Source organism: Oryctolagus cuniculus, chromosome 4, assembly GCF_964237555.1.
Source record: "Oryctolagus cuniculus chromosome 4, mOryCun1.1, whole genome shotgun sequence".
NCBI lineage: Eukaryota > Metazoa > Chordata > Mammalia > Lagomorpha > Leporidae > Oryctolagus > Oryctolagus cuniculus.
In genome coordinates this window covers 82,325,668-82,345,926 of record NC_091435.1, presented here as the reverse complement: position 1 = coordinate 82,345,926, position 20,259 = coordinate 82,325,668, and the positions used below count along the sequence as shown (strand labels likewise).

At 46.1% G+C, this 20,259-nt stretch overlaps 2 protein-coding genes across 8 annotated transcripts in view; one reads left to right on the top strand and one right to left on the bottom strand.

Annotated features, from left to right (window-relative positions):
- RUBCN (rubicon autophagy regulator) overlaps window positions 1–14,974 on the bottom strand; it is an 86,765-nt gene extending 71,791 nt beyond the window's left edge. For 2 of the 7 annotated variants that reach the window (XM_008266734.3, XM_070072240.1), the window contains exon 1: window positions 14,436–14,974. Coding sequence is in view for 4 of the 7 variants with exons in the window: in XM_008266733.4 (XP_008264955.1) it covers window positions 3,187–3,251 (65 nt within the window). In the remaining 3 variants the exon portion in view is untranslated. Of the gene's footprint in view, window positions 1–3,186; window positions 3,475–14,435 lie in introns of those variants that run through there. The other 5 variants (XM_070072241.1, XM_051859199.2, XM_008266733.4 and 2 more) reach the window with 5 other exon arrangements.
- The window catches only part of FYTTD1 (forty-two-three domain containing 1), a 33,580-nt gene continuing 28,286 nt past the window's right edge, over window positions 14,966–20,259 (top strand). Inside the window, exon 1 of the mRNA XM_002716538.5 lies at window positions 14,966–15,233. Coding sequence (XP_002716584.2) covers window positions 15,131–15,233 — 103 coding nt within the window. The 5' untranslated portion in view covers window positions 14,966–15,130. The remainder of the gene's footprint in view (window positions 15,234–20,259) is intronic.

Below are 20,259 nucleotides of genomic sequence, written 5' to 3'. Positions count from 1 at the left end.
GACTTAGCAGCCACTTTGGGGGTGAACCACCGGAAAAAGGAAGACCTTTCTCTCTCTCTCTCACTGTCTAACTCTGCCTGTCAAAAAAAAAAAAAAAAAAAAAAAGGAAAAAAAAAAGAAAGAAAGAAAACAACAGGGGAGTCTATGACATGACTATATTCCTAGGGTGAAGTTGAAGGCTAGGCCAACACTACAGTACCCAATGAGCTCTACTCTGATAAAGCAGCCCAAGGAAGGAGGAAGAACAAACTATATCATTGCAAATAGTAATTTGTGGAGTATATGCCCTTTTTACAACAAGAAAACTGGGGAGGAGATGGAAGTAGTTTTGCACTTAGTACATACTAGGCACTCTATGAGTTTTATGTATATTATCACAATCACCCAGGCAGGAAGTCATATTCTTCCCACTCAGACAGGAAAAGTAACTTGACCAAGTTAAGCAGAGGAGTTAAAATTCAACTGCATGTCTATCTGGCTTTAAAGCATACGCATATTTCATTATATCAACTGCTTTTAGGAAATACATTGAAAATTTTATCCTTCATGTCTATAAATGATGGCATCTCATGAAGACTGTTTCTAAGTTGGGTTTTTATTATCCACAGAAAGGTTATATTTGCAGTGACCCAGACACAATGCCTTAATTATCAGGCACAAGATATGTATTTTTTTTTATTTATTTACTTGAAAGACAAGTTACAGAGACAGATCTTCCACCCACTGGTTCATTCCTCAAATGGCTGTAATGGCAAGGATTAAGCCAGGCTGAAGCCAGGAGCCTGAAACACCCCAGGTCTCCCACGCGAGTGGCAGAGGTGTCTTCTGCTGCTTTCCCAGGCACATTAGCAGGAAGTTGAACTTTAAGTGGTGCCCATATGGAGCTGCAGGCAGAGGCTTAACCTGCGACACCACAACACCGTTCCCCACAAGGTACATATTTACTAGTGGCTATCTAGAACTGAGGAAGTCATCAGTATTATGAAGCCTCATTGAACAACATTCTGATTAACCCATCAGCAACAGAGAGTAGGCCTATAACAACAGTATGAGTGGCTTTGGGGAGGATAATCCCACTGCTGAAATTAAGTTTTGACTAAAGTTCTTTCATTAAGAACACAGCATTAAAAAAGGAATAGAAAGGAAAAGATAACCTGAAAAGGAGCTGTCCTACTGGCCTGAACAGCAGGCAAGGAATCCTATAAAATGTATTCACTATCTCTTACATTCCTTTGTTACTAACAATGAGCAGTATGGTGTAGCTATTAAAAGTGCAGGCTCTGAAGCCAGACTGCCTGGGTTTGAAAGCTTTCCCACCAGGGATTCACTGTTTGATGTCAGCAAGTTGCTTATCCTGTCCATGCCTCAGCTTCCTCATCTGTAGAATGGTGACAATAACAGTACCTACCTCATCAGCTGTTATGAGGATTCAAATAAGATGATTCTTGCAAGGCTCTTAAAACAGGGCCTGGCATGTGGTAAAGCAGCCTGTCTGTTAAATACATTAAATAAACAGCTGAGCTCCAGATATACAGGGAAGAAATCTGCATGGAAATTTCCAAAGCCAGGCTACCCAACAAGAATTGGCATAAGAAAATCAAAATAACCCTAACACTTGTTTTGAAATTACATGGGACATTTCACACGAAGCATTTCACAGACATCTGGAAGAATAAATAGCCCAGTGTATGTGAGCAGAAACTGAAAGGGGAAGTAAGACACCCAGTCTCACTCAGAATGCATCCTTCATGAATCCCAGGCAGGGACTACACAGTGGGGACAGTCCAGGTTGTGCACAGCAGGCCACAGGCTACTTGTGCTCATAAAAGTGGAGCCATCCCTAAAAACAGCCAAATCTTCAGCAGGGCACAACCTCTCAATTTTTCCCCTATTGACATTTTCTCAGGCAAAAACTCTGCCCCTCCAGTCTTCTGGCCCCCAGCTGCTCCTGAGACCATTACTACATCTGACACTATTACTAAATGTCAAGCAAGACTCCCTTAAGTCACATTCTTGCTATAGCATGTCACCAAACCAGCCTTTTAAGAGATTAAGGGGGGGCTGGTGCTATGGCGTAGCGGGTTAAAGCCCCAGTCTGCAGTGCCAGCATTCCATATGGGCACCGATTTGAGTCTTGGCTGCTCCGCTTCCCATCCAGCTCCCTGATAGTGCACCTGGGAAAGCAGCCCATGCAAGAGACCAAGAAGCTCCTGGCTTCTTGTTTCTGACTGGCTCAGTCCTGGCCATTGCTGCCATTTGAGGAGTGAACCAGCAGATGGAAGACACCTCTCTCTTTCTCTCTTTCTCTTTCAAATAAACAAAATAAATATTTTAAAAAAAGAGATTAAGATCAGAGTTATTAATGAAGCAAACTCCAAGTATGCAAAGCACCTTTACAAAGTGCAACTGATCATTTAGACAAAATGGTTTTTAAAAATCTTAAATCCCCTAATTTCTTGAAAGTATGCACGTTCTGATAAAAATTACATGCAAGTACATGTGAATTTGCTTAGTTTGCATTGTGCAGATGAAGTGAACGTTTTGCAGCTGAAAAGGAAATGGCAGAGGCTTCCTGCCACTGTGACTGGGACCCATTGACAAGGGACACCCACACAATTTCTGGTCTCATTAGCAAGCCCCCACCCCGAACTCACTGCCATCACAGCCGCTCACTTTCACGCACAGGGTCTCCTCGTCTTCTTCTGCACACTCGTCCCTGCCTAACCTTCTTCCTAGGCCACTCGTAGCCCCTAACCTTGGCTCCCAGAAGTCTTTATACCGCCACCCTCTTAGTATTGGCTCGATTTGCTTGTCACCGCAAGTTTCAGTCATGACACCAACCTTGCGCCCTGCTCCTATCTATAGACTCCGGCCTGTAAAAATCTCACCAGAGCGCTTCAGGCTCTCTATATCCACCTCTCGTCAACCGTCTCAGATCTGAGCTGCAGCCTCCGCTGACTCCCAGTCCTCGGCAAATCCTACCCGCCTTTCCTCTCCCCCACGAAACCGTAGCCTCGTCCTATCCACGCCCTGCCCGTCCCTCTTCTCAGAAATTCTTCCCAAACAAGTCCTCCGCAGAAGAATCCCTCAGGTCTGCAGCGCCTCGCACTTCTCGCTGGCTCCCCGCGCTCTCTCAAGGGTCCAGCACCCAACTGCAGCGGACTCCCCACCCCGTTTCCAGCCCACCTGCTCGCCTCCGACAGGCTCTCCTCGCAGCCGCGGAGATCCATTCCCGCGCCCTCCGGCCGCATCCGGGGCTGGGAGGCCGCCTGCTTGCTGAAGACAGGCGCTCCGACCGCTTCCCCAGTCAGGGCTCCAGGAACCCTCCGAGGACAGAGGAGTCACCCACAGCTGGTGGGCTCGGAGTGATGCACTACGCCCGGGTGGCGGCAGCGTCAGGGACTGCTGCCTCAGCTGCGGTTTCTATCCCTGCCACCCTCACTTCCGGCCTCGAGAACTACCACTCCCAGCAATCCCTTCGAAGAGCCGGCCGCTCCCGGCATGCACCGAGGCTGTGCGCTCGGTGGACTGCGGACGCCCGCGGCATGCCGAGCCGGCTGGCAGAGGGCCAACAGCTCGGGGCTGAAGCTCGGGCTGGTGCTAGTCTCAGGAATTCTTGCTGGTGCGGATCCTCACACACCCCTGTCCCACTTCACCCTGGGAACCGAACTCAGAAGTGTAACTCTGGCCCAATCCAAGTAGGATTGCTTGGTGCTGTTTGGCGACCTCGGACGTTTGTTTAAAGGAGGAGCTCACAAACTGAAGAGCTGAGGTCGCTTTGGGATCTCAAAGAGCAGGGCAGAGGAAAAGGCTTTGGGGAAGGTTTCCTGGAGGACTAGTGTCAGAGCATACCAGTGTCGAGTACGAGTTAACCAGGAAAAAGGGGGAAGAGAGAGTGGAGGGAACCGCACGGGCGACGCCCTGGAGCATGCTGGTTTGGGAACTGCTGGGTTGGGGGAGCAATCAGAGCAGGGAAAAGGTAGGGAACAGAATGGTTAAGGGCATTCTGGTGCAGGCGGGCCACGTCATGAAGTGGCATTTTAAGGAGCGTGTTAGCTAATCAAGGTGTGCAAATTAGTGGTTTGATCAAACCTTCTTCGCTAATTTTGACAATGCGGAGAGAGGAGATGGGGTATGTTCTATGTTGGAAGTAAACGGGGGAGAAGTCAGAGGAGACTGGAGACTGGGCAACGCCAGTGAGTACAGTGACCTGGAAAGCTCAGGCTTCACCCAAGAAGAAAGCCTCTCAGCTTTAGCCGAACCTGACTGTTGCCCAGTGTTCTGATTTTTCACAAGTGGGGCTCTGCGTTTTCTTTTTTTTTTTCTTTTTTAATTTTTTAATTTTATTTTTGGCAGGCAGAGTGGACAGTGACAAAGAGAGACAGAGAGAAAGGTTTTCCTTTGCTGTTGGTTCACCCTCCAATGGCCGCCGCGGCTGGTGCTCTGCGGCCGGGGCATCGGCGCTGATCCGAAGCCAGGAGCCAGGTACTTCTCCTGGTCTCCCATGAGGTGCAGGGCCCAAGCACCTGGGCCATCCTCCACTGCACTCCCGGGCCACAGCAGAGAGCTGGCCTGGAAGAGGGACAACCGGGACAGAATCCAGCGCCCCGACCGGGACTAGAACCCAGTGTGCCAGCGCCGCTAGGTGGAGGATTAGCCTACTGAGCCACGGCGCCGGCCGGGGCTCTGCATTTTCAAGTATAATTTCCAAATATTTAAATGTTGGCAACACATTTTTAAAAATTTAAGCATTGCACAGCTCAGTTTAAGCACTGCACAGGTAGAAGGTGGACCTTGGGTTGCCAGTTTGCTAGCCCAGGCCTAAACTAGGCAGTGGCTGTGGAGAACAAGGACATTCACATTAGAGCAATAAGGCAACAGAATCAGCACCACTCCTGAGGGCTGGACATTGCAAGTGAGAGGAAGGGGCCAAGGATAACAGTGAAAAACAAAATATGAGGGCCATGTTGTGGCACTGCAGCTTAAGGCTAACCCGCAGCCTGTGGTGCCAACATCCCATATGGGCACTGGTTTGAGTCCTGGCTGCTCCACTTCAGATCCAGCTCCCTGCTATTTTGCCTGGGAAAGCAGCAGATGAGGGACCAAGTCCCTGGGCCCTTGCACCCATGTGGGAGAGCCAGAAGCAGCTCCTGGCTCCTGGCTCCTGGCTTCAGATCAGCATAGCTCCGACCATTGTGGCCATCTGGGAAGAGAACCAGCAGATGGAAGACCTCTCTCTCTCTCTCTTTCTCTGCCTCTGCCCCTCTAACTCTGCCTTTCAATTGACACTCGCTGGACTTGAACTGGCACCCATATGGGATGCCAGCACTGCAGGCAGTGGCTTTAGCCTACTACGCCACAGCGCCGGCCTCCAAAATATTCAGATTTTATAAGCTAAGGAATATCTTCCTCTGCTTAAGTCAAAAATATTTTGAGAATCTATGTGAGCAACTCATGGTGTGTAGACACACATAGGTACATTACCTTCAAGGTAAGCACAACTCTGTATATACACACACACACACACACAATATTTGTAAGTACAATAATAATAGAAGAAGGGATGGGCATTTGGCCTAGCTGTAAAGACTCCACTTGGGATACCAACATCCTATATCACAGTATCTCAGTTCAAGTCCCAGCTCTACTTTCAAACTCGCCCTTTTTGCTGACATGTACCCTAGGAGACAGCAGGTGATGGCTCAAGTAGTGGGAAACCTGGTTTGAGTTTCTGGCTTCTGACTTCAGCCTGGCACAGCTCCAGCAATTATGAGCATTTGAGAAGTGAACCAGCAGATGGGAGCTCTTTCTTTCTTACGGTTGGTCTCTAACTCAAGTAAATTAATTTAAAAAATTTTTAATGTGTAGATGTTTGGTGCAATGGTTAAAACAATTCTTGGAATGCCTGCATCTAATATCAGAGTACCTGGGTTCAAGGCCTGGCTCTGCCTCAGATTCCAGCTTCCTACAATGCACACCCCAATGAACTTAAGTACTTGGGTCCCCACCACCCATTTGACAGACCCAAACTGAGAGTCAGGCTCTTGGCTTTGGCCAGTCCCAGCTTTTGTGGCCATTTGGTGTGTGTGTGGGGGAGGGTAAACAGCAGATGGGACATCTCTATCTTTCTACCTTATAAATAAAATAAATGAAAATTTGAAAAAAAAATTTATAACAAAAAAAGGAGGAAGGAAAACCTCGTTTGACAGTAAAATGTCACCTGATGAATGTAGAGGGTTTTTGCAACTACCACAGTAATAATTCAGGCAAAAAATCATCAATGGATGTTAAACCCACCAATGAAGTTTGTTCTACAAAGGAATACACAGTCTCAAAATAGCTCCCCACCTTGGGGCCAGCGCTGTGGTACAGTGGGTTAACGCCGTGGCCTGAAGCGCCGGCATCCCGGCATCCCATATGGGCACTGGTTTGGGACCTGTCTGCTCCACTTCCGATCCAGCTCTCTGCTGTGGCCTGGGAGGGCAGTAGAGGATGGCCCAAGTGCTTGGGCCTCTGCACCCGCATGGGAGACCTGGAGGAAGCTCCTGGCTCCTGGCTTCGGATTGGCGCAGTTCTGGCCATTGCGGTCAACTGGGGAGTGAACCAGCAGTTGGAAGATACTCTTCTCTCTCTGCCTATCCTCTCTCTGTGTAACTCTGACTTTCAAATAAATAAATAAATCTTAAAAAAAAAAAATAGCTCCCCACCAATTACCTCTTCATTATATGGAACAAAAGGCTACCTTTACAATGGAGAAAACTGGTGGGCATGGCCTGAATCAAGTGATCAGTTAAGACCCCCACTGAAGTTACTGACCTATCAAAATTTTTCTTCTTTTAGCCATACATAAAACTTAAAGCAGCTCATCTATTCGGTTGATTTTAGAGGCTTCTGAAGCATTTTGCCAGGATTTAATTACCTTGTTATTATTTTCTCTCTCTCACTCTCCCCCTTTTTAAAAAAAAATATTTATCTATTTACTTGAAAATCAGAGTTTCAGAAAGGCAGAGGCAGAGAGAGAGAGAGAGAAAGTCTTCCATCCACTGGTTCACTCCCCAAATGGCCGCAATGGCTGGAGATGAGCTCATCCGAAGCCAGGAGCCAGGAGCTTCTTCCAGGTTTTCCATGTGGATGCAGGGACCCAAGGACTTGGGCCATCTTCCACTGCTTTATTAGGCTATAGCAGATAACTGGATCAGAAGTGGAGCAGCGGGACTCAAACTGGTACCCATATAGGATGCCGGAGTGTAGGCAGAGGCTTTACCCACCATGCCACAGCACCGGCCCCTAACTGATCTTAAACCTTTGGTGGTCAAGACCCCTACCCTGCCCAGAAAAGCCAAGCCTAATAAGCAGTAAGCTGAGAGGGCCCACCTGAGTCCAAGAAGAATGTCTCTTGAAATTATTCTGTCTACCAAAGGCCAGTTCCCAGGTCAGAGAACACTGATAGACAGGGGCTTGGAGAGTGGTATCTGTCCTTTAAACTGGCTAAGCTGAGGTGGGAAGCCCCCCCCCGCCCCACCACAGCTCTTGAGTTCCATAAAGACATTGGCTATGCCTGCAACCCTGTCATGCCCTGTGCTGCATCGTTAGCATTTACAGCAGTTAATAAGAACTCAAACTCTGTGTTTGAAAGAACAAACAGATGAGAAAATCTTCAGATTAAAAGGCAAAAGACTAGAGCAACAAAAATTTAAAACAAAGGAAAAGAGCAACATAGAAGAGAAACAGAAAGCTATGGAGGGGCAGCGCTGTGGTGCAGCGGGTTAACGCCCTGGCCTGAAGTGCCGGCATCCCATATGGGCGCTGGTTCAAGATCTGGCTGCTCCATTTCCGATCCGGCTCTCTGCTATGATCTGGGTAAGCAGGAGAGGGTGGCCCAGGTCCTTGGGCCCCCGCACCTGCGTGGGAGACCCGGAGGAATCTCCTGGCTCCTGGCTTTAGATTGGCGCAGCTCCAGTCGCAATCTCTCTCTCTCTCTCTCTACCTCTCCTCTCTCTGTGTAACTCTGACTTTCAAATAAATAAATCTTTTTTTTTATAAAAAAAAAAAAGAAAGCTATGGCAAGGTGGCAAAGAAAAAGCTATTTCAGCAAAAATTCTGGCATATGGGGTAGAATGGAAGAAACGAGCAGAAAAGAGAAGAATTACTGTGTATATAAATAACTTAAGAGATCTAGGTTAAATGACTAATAACTAGGTTATTATACCTAACCAATACATATTATCACTATATATAACTCAACTGTACTTCCTTAGATATCAGTATATTACATCAACATTTGAATTCTAGATATCCTCTGCTTAAAAGCAAATATAAAACCAGATAAAAGATATCACAAGAAAAGAAAATTCCATATCAATCTCATTCATGCAGAGGCAAAATCCTTGACAAAATATTAACAAATAAAATCCAATATATAAAAGTGATAATACACCATGACCACGTTGGTTTATCCCAGAAATGTAACAGTTGAACATCAAACATTCAACATTTGAAAATCAATTTAATTTGCTATACTCATAAATTTTTATAAAACCATTTGATCATCTCAATAGATGAAGAAAAAGCATTAGATAAAATTCAACATCCATTCATGATTTAAAAAAAACTTTCCCCAGCTGCTGTGAATGGGAGTGTATGTGTGTCTATTTCTCTCAACTAAATGAAAAATAAGATATAGTAGAAAGAAATGAGTAGGATAAGAGTCCTAAAGTAGATTAAGGCTAGGCTGTGCTCAGGTCTGAAACTTACTAGCTAGAAATGGAAGGGAAGACATCCTTAATGAGGTAAATGTGGCTAGATATCATAAATAAATCATGACCTTCTATTAAATATGTGAAGGAAAAATAATCAAAAGAATATCAGAATGTTAAAATACTGAAGAGTAAAACTAGAAATGTATAAAATCCATATAAACACTCTAGAGACAGGCATCTTGATGCAACAGGTTAACCCACTTCTTGAGGTATCTACATTCTATATTAGAGAGCATGAGACCAAGTCCCACCTCTATTTCCAAACCAGTCTCCTGCTCCTGTGCCTAGAAGTGCTAGGATTCCTGTCCACCAATGTGTAACCTTAAGAAACATATTTTCCCTTCCCTGCTTTTCACAATTTTAGCTAGAAAAAAAAAAAAAAACTTGCAGCAAACCAAGAATAGAAAGCAACTTCCTCAACCTAAAAAATAAAATAAAACAAAATCCTTGGGCCAGCACTGTGGCATAGCAAGTAAAGCCACCACCTGCGGTGCTAACATCCCATATGGGTACCAGTTTGAGACCGGGCTGCTCCTCTTCCCATCTAGCTCTCTGCTATGGCCTGGGAAGGCAGTAGAGGATGGCCCACCTCCCTGCATCAGTGTGGGGTGTGGGAGACCCAGAAGAAGCTCCTGGTTCCTGGCTTCAGATTGGCTCAGCTACGGCCATTTCGACCTTTTAGGGGAGTGAACCAACGAATGGTAGATCTCTCTCTCTGCCTCTGCCTCTCTGTAACTCCCTCTTTCAAATAAATAAATAAATCTTTAAAAAAAATGCTAAAAATACCCTAACATCAGACTTAATGGTGAGAGATTGAGTGATTTCGTTCTAGGGATAGAAACAAAGCAAAAATGTTTACTTTGACTGCTCTGATTAAACATGGTACTAGGGGCTGAACCTGTGGTGTGGAAGGCTAAGCCTCCGTCTGCAGAACCAGTATTCTACATGGGCACCAGTTCTAGTCCAGGCTGCCCCACTTCTGATCCAGCTCCCTGCAAATGTGTCTGGGAAAGCAGTGGAAGATGGCCCAAATTGCACCCACATGGGAGACCCAGATGAAAGTCCTGGCTCCTGGCTTCATACTGGCCCAGCTCTGGTCATTACGGCCTCTTAGGGGCTGAACCACTGGATGGAAGACCTCTCTTTCTCTCTCTCTGTAATTCTGCCTCTCAAATAAATAAATAAATCTTTTAAAACAAAACAAACAAACAAAAACAAGGTACTAGAGTCCCTAGTCAGTGCAATAAAGCAAGAAAAATAAAGGTATATGGGCTGAAAACAAGTATGCTAAGTAAAATAATTCACTGAAAAATTATATACTGTATGATTCCATTTATATAAATTTCTAGAATATGCAAATTAATCAATAGCGATAGAAAACAGATGAATGGTTGCCTGATTAGTATACAGGGGGAAAAGATTATAAAAAAGCATAAGAAAACTTTTGTGAATGGTGGATATTATTTATAATGCTGATTGTACAGACATTTCCACAGGTATAGATAGTACATACTGTATAAGATGCAACTTTAAATATGTGCTCTTCTTTTTTAAAATATTTATTTTATTTATTTGAAAGACAGAGTTACAGAGAGAGGTAGAGACAGACAGAGGTCTTCCATCCGCTGGTTCACTCCCCAGATGGCCACAACAACTGGAGCTGGACCGATCTGAAACCAGAAGCCAGGAGCTTCTTCTGAGTCTCCCACGTGGGTGCAGAAGCCCAAGCACTTGGGCCATCTTCTACTGCTTTCCCAGACCATAGCAGAGAGCTGGATCGGAAGAGGAGCAGCTGGGACTAGAATCAACACCCATATGAGATGCCGGTGCTTCAGGCCAGGGCTTTAACCCGCTGTGCCACAGCGCCAGCCCCTTAAATATGTGTTCTTTATTGTCCATCTATTATATCTCAAGGGGACCTGAAAGGTGTATCAAACGCAAAAAAAGTTAGGGAGTGAAGTGTATGAGAGCTGTGCTTACTTTTGAAGAGAACAGACTTGTATGCACATTGTGAAAACACGAGCCAGACAGTATTAATAGAAAAGTATGATGTTGTCAAGGTTGCTGGATTAACAAATGAAAATGTAAGCCTCCCAGGTAGGCTTGACTTTCAGATAAACAGTGCAGTATTTTTTAATATAGATATATCCTAAACATTACATGAAACATAACTATATTTGAAAAGAAATTGCTGTGTATCTGAAACCTGGGACATACACTAAACAATTGTTGGGTGTTTATCTGAAACTCCAATTTAACGGACCCTACATTCTGTCTGGAAATCCTAAATGATGCATTATCTATATGATACATCCTTCTAAAAAGGGCGACAGCATGAATTCCACTTATTTTTACTTAGATGGAGATGCTGAACTGTTGTGCTACAGACAAAACCGTACGCCCTGTGTCCTGCAGTGCGTGCTGCCCGGGTGTTGCTCTGGAAGCTGTGTGAAGATACAGACTGCACGCATCCTGTTTGCCACTTTATCCCTAGGGCCTGTCACAATGTTGACTCTCAGTGACTATATGATTAAATGGATAGCTGCCTCTCAGGCCCCAGAAAATTGCAGAGTTGCCCTTTTCACTCCAGCCCTTGCAGCTGGCTCATTCGCTTCTTGGACAGGCCCCAGTTGTGATTCCCTGGCTTGTCTCCTTCGTTTTTGCTGTGTGTGTGTGTCATGTTGCTATTTTGCTTTGTGTGTAACCAACCTACTATTTTTTCCCCAATACCTCACTCTTGTTTTTCCCTTTGGAATTTGGGAGATTGCTCTGAAACTCTGGGGCCCTTAGCCCTGGGGAAATCTAGAAATGCGAAAAACAACACCTAAGAATGCTTAATGAAATAAAGGGCTTGTTTCTTTACAACTAAGGGATTTGGGCATCAGCTTTAGGGAAAAGAGTAGGATGAAAGGAAATTTTTTGTTATATTGCTGGTAGGGAGGGTTTTGGTCTCTATGAATACCTGCATTACAAAAAGTATCCGAACTCTAAATGCATCAGTTTTCTTCCATAAAATTCAAGACTCAAGCAAAGGTTCCTCCCTATAGTTTACTCCCACAAATGAACAGAAGTGATTTCTAGTGAGACAAGGTCAATGTGGAGAAAAATGTCTTATGCTCAGAGGAACTCAGAACTGTAAGAAATCTTAGGAATAACTTAGCTTAACTTATATACTCAGTAACACTACTTTCTGGTTTTGAAGACGAAGGTACTTCAAAAAGTTCATTGAAAATGGGGACCAGTGTTGTGGTAAAATGGGTTAAACCACTGCCTATGATGCCAGCATCCTATATGGGTGCTGGTTCAAGTTCCGGCTGCTCCACTTCCGATCCGGCTCTCTGCTGTGGTCCAGGAAAGCAGATGATGGCCCAAGTCCTTGGGCCCCTGCACCCACGTGGGAGACTCGGGGGATGCTTCTGGCTGCTGGCTTTGGATCGGCTCAACTCTGGCCGTTGCACCCAGTTGGGGAGTGAACCAGCAGATGGAAGACCTCTCTCTCTCTCTCTGCCTCTCTCTTTCTAACTCTTTCAAATAAATAAATAAATCTTTTTTAAAAAATCGTTTTAAAAAAATCATTGAAAATGGAATTAGAAGGCAAACTTATTTTGAATGTTTCTTCTATCCACTGGATCCATCTCCAAATGCTTGCAACAGCCAGAGTTGGGCCAGCTGGAAGCTTGGTGCCCACAAGTTAATTCAGTTCTCCCACATGGGTGGCAGGGACCCAACTGCTTGTCCAAGCAGTTGCTGCCTGCTGCCTCCCAGGGTACACATAAGAAGGAAGCTGGAATTGAAAGTGGAGCTGGGACTCTAACACCAGCATCCCAGGCAGTGGCTTAACCCCTATGCCAAACTGCCCCTCTATTTTGGTGCAAAAAACCCTTGAAATCTATGTATATAATCATGTATGAGGCCCAGAGACTCTCCCTAGACCACATGGTGAATAACTTAAGTTAGCGAAAAGGTACCATTCAATAAAACTCAGGTGTCCTACCCACTTCACCCTCTACAAACCAACAACAGCACTTCATCCATCTCCCTTTCCCGTATCTGAGACCAAAGCGAAGGTTATGGTGACAGAGTGGGAGTCACCTTAATAGTAAAAGTAAACCTGAGAGTGTTTTGGCACAGCTGGTTAAACTGCTGCACCCCATATGCACCCCACATTGGAGTGCCTACCCCGCGTCTGGGAAGGCAAGCAGATGATGGCCCAGATACTTGGGTCCCTGCCACCCATATGAAGACCTGGAAGATCTTGGTTCCTAGGTTCTGCCTGGCCAAGCCCTGGCTGTTGAAGCCATTGAGGGAGTGAATCAGCAGAAGGAAGATCTCTTCCCCTCCCAGTCTCTGTCATTCTGTTTTTCAAGTAAGTAAATAAATTAAAAAAAGTAAATGCAAACGCTTCTCCTGTCAGTAGAGTGGATAAAACCAAGAACCTCACAGAGTTAAGTTTTTCAGCTAAAAATAAAGAACCATGACTTAATTCCTGTGAATTTGAGTAGTCTTACCTGAGGTAATTGTCTTATTTTTTATTAGGTTTTTGAAGATATGATAAACAAATTTCTTAGTATTATTATATTATAATTAAGTTTAAATATTATAAGTAAGTTTCTTAGCAGTCCAGGACAGGGGTGGGGATGGAGGCTACAGGGTGGAGGAGTAGCAAAATCAAGCACATTGTGTTAATATCATCTATATTTTTCCCCTTAACATGTTCCTGGATCTGAGTCCAAACTTGCCTTCATTAAAGTTTCTTGGCCTCTTTGATAGGGGTCTCTTAGGCTGATTCACTTTTCCTCCGTGCTTATGTTTTTGTCACAGGACAGAAAAAAAAAAAAAAAAAAAACAACTTGACCTTTTAGAATAAGGAGTTATTTGTGATATTCCAGAAAGCCTAATAAAAATCAGATATTTCCTCATGATAAGATTACCCAGAGATTCACACACACACCAAAAAAAAAAAAAAGCCATGGGTCCTTACTTTCACGTGGAAACATAAATCTGCGTGATGATTTTTTTGGTTTTATCTATGCTATAGATAGGAGAAACATTTGCATAGCCTTTGATTGCTAAGGTGACCCCAAATTGTCACTGTGCTCTTGGCTTTGAATCCAGATATGGAAAGGGAAATGGCGACAGACTTTTTTGGCTAATAAAAATTGGAAAATAAGCTATTAATAAACGAATGTGCACAACAAGAAATATTTTCAGACACGGGATCCCCAAGTTAAAAAAATAGTAAAAGGTGTCATTGGTGTTGAAGTTGAAAACCACATGACTTTGTGGCATTACTAAATTAAGCAGAGGCTCCTGTGATTTTGAGACACTTCAGGTCACTGCATATCTCTCGCTTGTTTCTATGCTAAACAAATTTTAGAAAGTTCAGAAAATGGTAACAGAGAATTCTGGAGGGCCAGATGAACCCACCCAGCTTTTTTCATGAGATGTAAATGCCTCAGTTTTAAAGCTGTTATGAAGATGATACAACCTTAAATGCTTAGGAGGAGAATAAAGAGGGGGACATCACATTTGCGAATAGAAAAAGAGTTATGCAGGAATTCATCAACTACTAAAAGTTTTCCTATAGGGATGCGCAAAAACAAAAGGAATCCTGCTGTCAAGCCCAACGCAATACGAATTAGAGCAAAACGCGGCTAAGCAAGCAGAGATACTTACCCCTCCCAAGGGGCGAGGCGGTCTCATGAGGCATCCCGTGCCGTGCCCAACGTTTTGGAGTGCCGACTGCGAGGTGGCACAGATACGGGGAGCGTTAGCATGGACTTTTATTAAGGTGACGCAAGAACTGTCTCTGCAGCCTTTGCGCCCGGACGTGGCAACTCCGCACGCCGCAGGTGGAGGAGCGTGCCTGGGAGAGCGGAGCGAGGAGGCAGTGCAGCGCCCTACGACCAGAGGGGTCTTGTCCTGCCTTCCGAAGCTGCATTGCAGCGGGGCGGCCAAGGTTTGGGGGGTACCCAGGCATAGGGAGCATAAGGAACTCGAAAGACACGGAGGACCACGACCTCCCTTACGGCCCGATTCTGAGGCGCTCGGGGTCTAGCATCCTCCGTGCGGGGGCCGAGCGGCTAGCTGCTACAGCAGCAGCCCTCGCCCGCGCCGAGAGCGGCGGCTGCAATGCTCGGTGCCGTCCGGCGAGGGCCGCTAGGAGCGAGTCCGGCGTGGCGCCGCTCTTGCCGGCCGCGCGTCTCGGTAGCCCCGTCCCGCGCTCGCCGCCGCCGCGGGTGGAGGGCGAGGACGCGGCCGGCGCGCGTGCGCGCTCCCTCGGTGCAGCTAGTCTGCGTGCGTGAGTGGGAGGTGGCAGGCCTCCGGCTCCGGCCTTCGCCGCCGACTGTCCCAGCGCTACGTCTCCGGCCATGAACCGGTTTGGTACCCGGTTGGTGGGAGCCATGGCGACCCCGTCGCCGCCAGCCAAAGTCCGCAGCAACGAGAACCTCGACAAAATTGATATGTCTTTGGGTGAGGGGCCGAGTTGGACCGAGTTGGAGTGGGGGAGGGTGTCGGTGGAAGCAAGTGGCGCGGTTTGTGGGGGAAGGGGCGGTTGGCCGCAGTTGCCGAGCGAGTTTCCTTCCGGGTGGGCGAGACGGCGCGGGGGGCCGCGAGGGCGGCTGGCGTCCCCTAGGCGGAGGCCGTGTCCGAGGCGGGGTGGGAGGGTCGCGGGGTGCGTCCCCTCGTTTTCCCCAGAGGGGCGCCACCGCTCGCGGCTCACCGCGGCTCTTTGTGAGGAAAAGTCCGTGGCGTTCCCTCGAGCGAGTTCGCTGTGGGCGTTATCCCGAGCGAGGGGAAGGGTCCGACGCAGCCATTCTCTTGGGGGCAGCGGGCTGAGAAAGGGCTTTGAGAGCCCGGGCTGGCTCTGGGACCGGTCACGACCCGTGGTCGGATAGAAGGGGTTGGCGGGCTTGGCCATGCCCAGGCCCCAGCCTGGCGCTGGCCGCTCCTGACCGGGGCCACGAGCGGGGCCCGAGCCTGGCAACTGTCAGAGGAGAGCGTGGGGCCAGGACGGCGTCCGATGTGGTGTTAGGCGGTGCGGAGCACAGCACGTTCTCCCCCTACCGGGGCGGCCTCAAAGTTAGCCCTGGAGAAAAAAAGTGAAGCAGAAACTGCGCGAGAGGTCTGTGCGGACCGCAGGGAAGCCGGGCGACGCGCGGGGCGGCGTGCCTTGGTGCTGGTTGTCGAGAAAGGGCGATAGGTGGTGATTCCCTGAAAAAATGCAGACCGCACGCTCCCGAGGTCCTGGCCATGCGTTTGGCTGAGCTGGGCTAAAAGTCGTTCCGTTCTGGTCGGGATTCGAGTTCTGCTTCATGGGCTCGGCCCGCTCTTCCCGGGGCTTTGCGTTTGTCAGGTTTTCAGATATTTGCAAAGCACCTTCGGTTGGATTCTGAGGTGTAACCTTGCTGAGGGCGATTTTTAGCATAATCTCTTTGCCTTGGAAAACTTCTTTTGGATCCTCACTTCTTGCCCTGAGTTTTGTTACTCTTCTGCTATAATTTCTATCTAGACAGTTTTTGTCAAAAGACAAGACTTCTAAGGTTAGAAATCAACTTGTCAATTAAGTATATGGTCGGAATTGGTAGATTTCATTGCGAGTCTTTACTTACTACTGCTAGTCAGTGCCGAGCTCGAGCGAAATGAGCAGTTTTTGAGCTAAGGCCCAGCGATAGTATAACAATGAATATTTAGTGAGTGCTTGCTGCCTGCCAGACACTGGACTAACCGTTTTAAATTTATTAACTAGGTTTATCCTCAAAATACTTTTTTGAGATTTGTACTCCTAGTGGTAAAGAGTATGGAATCTAGGGTCAGACTGTCTTTGTAGCCACGGGATTGTGGCAAATGACTTCACTGCCTCTTCTGTAAAAAGGTGACAGTGCTTCCCCCATGGACTTGCTGCATTCAATGAATTGATAAGCGTTTATGTAAAGTGCTTAGAACATACACCTAGGTACGTAGCAAGCATTGTATTTTATTTTTACTTATACAGTATAAGCAGATGATTATTATTCTCATTTTGCAGAAACCTGAGGGGTAGAGTAACTTGTGCAAAGTCATAGAAATTAAGCAGGGGAGCCAGGGGTCCAGGATTTGGCTCTAGAGCTCCAAGCTATAGCTGTAGGGAAGTATTAAACATGTATTTTCATAACCAATAGACATCTGACTAATTTTCTAGTTTTGTGGGGTTTGTATGTATTTTGTTTGAGGGGTAGTTCTCTTTGACGAAGAACTGAAGTGCTGTGGAGAGCTAAACTAGAGCTTGTTCTCTTTTCTCTCCCAACAACATACAGCCCTCTATCAGATGCCTTTCTTTTAATAAGACTTTTATGGAGATGTGATGCAGTTATGAGCATCTACTTTAGAAAATTACAAATATTGGCTGGTGCTCACTAGGCTAATCCTCCACCTGCGGCACCGGCACCCCGGGTTTAGTCCCTGATGGGGCACCGAATTCTGTCCCGGTTGCTCCTCTTCCAATCCAGCTCTCTGCTGTGGCCCAGGAAGGCAGTGGAGGATGGCCCAAATGCTTGGGCCCTGCACCCGCATGGGAGACCAGGAGGAAGCACCTGGCTCCTGGCTCCTGATCTGTGCAGCGCGCCGGCCGTAGCAGCCATTTGAGGGGTGAACCAACGGAAAAAAGAAGACCTTTCTCTCTGTCTCTCTCTCTCACTCTCACTGTCTAACTCTGCCTGTCAAAAAAAAAAAAAAAAAAAAAAAGAAAAAGAAAAAGAAAATTACAAATATTGCTACAGAGATTTTAGGACCTGATTTTTTTAGAATTATAATTGTGGCACTATTAGGTTAAATGACTTTATAGAGAATAACAACTTTACTCTTAGCTTGCCTCAAGTCACAGCTCTTTCTTAATTTGAAATGGGTATTATGATACCTGTTTCATAGGATTGTTGTGAGAATTAAATGAATATATATCAGAGCAATGTCTATTAGTACTCAGTTACTTCTATTATGTATATACCTTAGTACTATGAAAAAATCTATGAAGTAGTTTGTTGCAAGGGATTTTTTTCTTCTAATATCCTTTGTATGCATTTTCTTTTAGATTGGCAGGTCTTCTCTGCCATGGTAACTCATTTAATTTGAGGACTTGGCTAATAAAATGTTTAAATATAAACAATTTCATATATAATATGCTTTACTACTTTTAATTTTTAGTTATGTTTAAACCCTGAATCCTATATTTGAAAATTAACCAACATAGGGACAGGCATTGTGGCACAGCAGGTTAAACACCTCCCACCCCCTTTGGAACACCTTCATTGCTTATTAGAGTGCCTGGATTTAAGTCCCACCTCTACTTCCAAGCCAGCTTCCTACACATGCACACCATGGGAATCAGCAGATGATGGCTTCAGTATTTGAGTCCTTGCTATCCATGTGGCATACCCAGGTCTTGGAGGCATTTGGGGAGTGAACCAGCAGATGGAAGATCTCTGTTGGTCTCTTTTTCTCTGTTTTGCTTTACCTTTCAAATAAATAAATTCACATTTTAAAAAATTAACAAGTCAGGGGTTGGCGCTGTGGTACAGCGGGGTAGAACCCTGGCCTGCAACGCCGGCATCCCATATGGGTACTGGTTCAAGTCCTGGCTGCTCCACTTCTGATCCATTTCTCTACTATGACCTGGGAAAGCGGTAGAAGATGGCCCAAGTTATTGGGCCCTTCCACCCGCATGGGAGACCCAGAAGAAGCTTGTGGCTCCTGGCTTTGGATTGGCTCAACTCCAGCTGTTGCAGCCTTTTGGGGAGTGAACCAGTGGGTGGAAGATTCTGTCAAATAAATAAAATCTTTTAAAAATTTTTTAAAAAAATTAAGTAATCTCTCAGCTATTTAATAAAGTTAAATATACCTTAAAAATGAACAAAATTAATTAGATTAGTCCCTGCCTCTTTTTCTTTTGGTTTCTTTATTTTTTTTCTTTTTCTTTTTCTTTTCTTTTCTTTGCTTTGCTTTGCTTTGACAGGCAGAGTGGATAGTGAGAGAGAGAGAGACAGAGAGAAAGGTCTTCCTTTTTGCCGTTAGTTCACCCTCCAATGGCCGCCGTGGCCGGCGCGCTGCAACCAGCACATCGCGCTGATCCGAAGGCAGGAGCCAGGTGCTTCCCCTGGTCTCCCATGTGGGTGCAGGGCCCAAGCACTTTGTTTAAAGAAAATGTTTTATAACTGGTTTCTTCCTATTTCCTTTCTGCTCAAGTAAAATTTAACATGTTCATAATTCTGAGACTCACTAAAGCTTTTTATTTTTTTTAAAGAATTGCTTTTGATGGCCGGCGCCGCGGCTCACTAGGCTAATCCTCCGCCTAGCGGCGCCGGCACACCGGGTTCTAGTCCCGGTCGGGGCGCCGGATTCTGTCCCGGTTGCCCCTCTTCCAGGCCAGCCCTCTGCTGTGGCCCGGGAGTGCAGTGGAGGATGGCCCAGGTGCTTGGGCCCTGCACCCCATGGGAGACCAGGAGAAGCACCTGGCTCCTGGCTCCTGCCATCGGATCAGCGCGGTGCGCCGGTCGCATCGTGCTGGCCGCGGCGGCCATTGGAGGGTGAACCAACGGCAAAGGAAGACCTTTCTCTCTGTCTCTCTCTCTCTCACTGTCCACTCTGCCTGTCAAAAAAAACAAAAAAAAACAAAAAAACAAAAACAAACAAACAAAAAAAACAAAAAAGAATTGCTTTTGAGTGTCTCTGACTTTATTGTTGTTATAGTTGGAGATTGACTTGCAGAAGCCAATAAAGTACTTGGGGGAGGTTTAAATTTTTCTTTGTTAAGATTTATTTATTTGAAAGGTAAAGTGAGAGAGGGAGAGGCAGAGAGAGAACATCCATCCTTTAATTCACTCCCCAAATGGATTATAGCTCCAGGCCAGAAGCCTGGAACTCCATCTGGATCTCCCACATAGGTGGCAGGGGGCCCAAGTACTTGAACAGTCATCTGTTGCTTTGCCAGGTGCGTTAGCAGGGAGCTGGATTGGAAGTGGAGCAGCTTAGGCTTGAAGCAGCACTCCAATATGGGGTGATAGCATTACCTGGAAAGGCACAATGCCAGCCCCCTAATAGGTATGTTTTATATACCTATTTGTTTAATGTGATTGTGTCATCAAAATTACAGATGGGTGAAGCAGAGCAAAAATATATTGTAAAGGATCTTTATAATCTATTGTATTTCTTTCTCTGACTTCAGAAAAGACTAATTATGAAATTAGCATAGGTTATTTTCATGCTTAGAGTAATTTGGAAAAAAATTGAAGCTGATTACTTTTGTGTAGTTTCTTTGGCTTGTTTTCCTTAAGGGTCATCAAAGAAAAAAAAATTTTTTTTTTTGACAGGCAGAGTGGACAGTGTGAGAGAGAGACAGAGAGAAAGGTCTTCCTTTGCCGTCAGTTCATCCTCCAGTGGCCGCCGCGGCGGGCGCACTGCTCTGATCCGATGGCAGGAGCCAGGTGCTTCTCCTGGTCTCCCATGGGGTGCAGGGCCCAAGCACTTG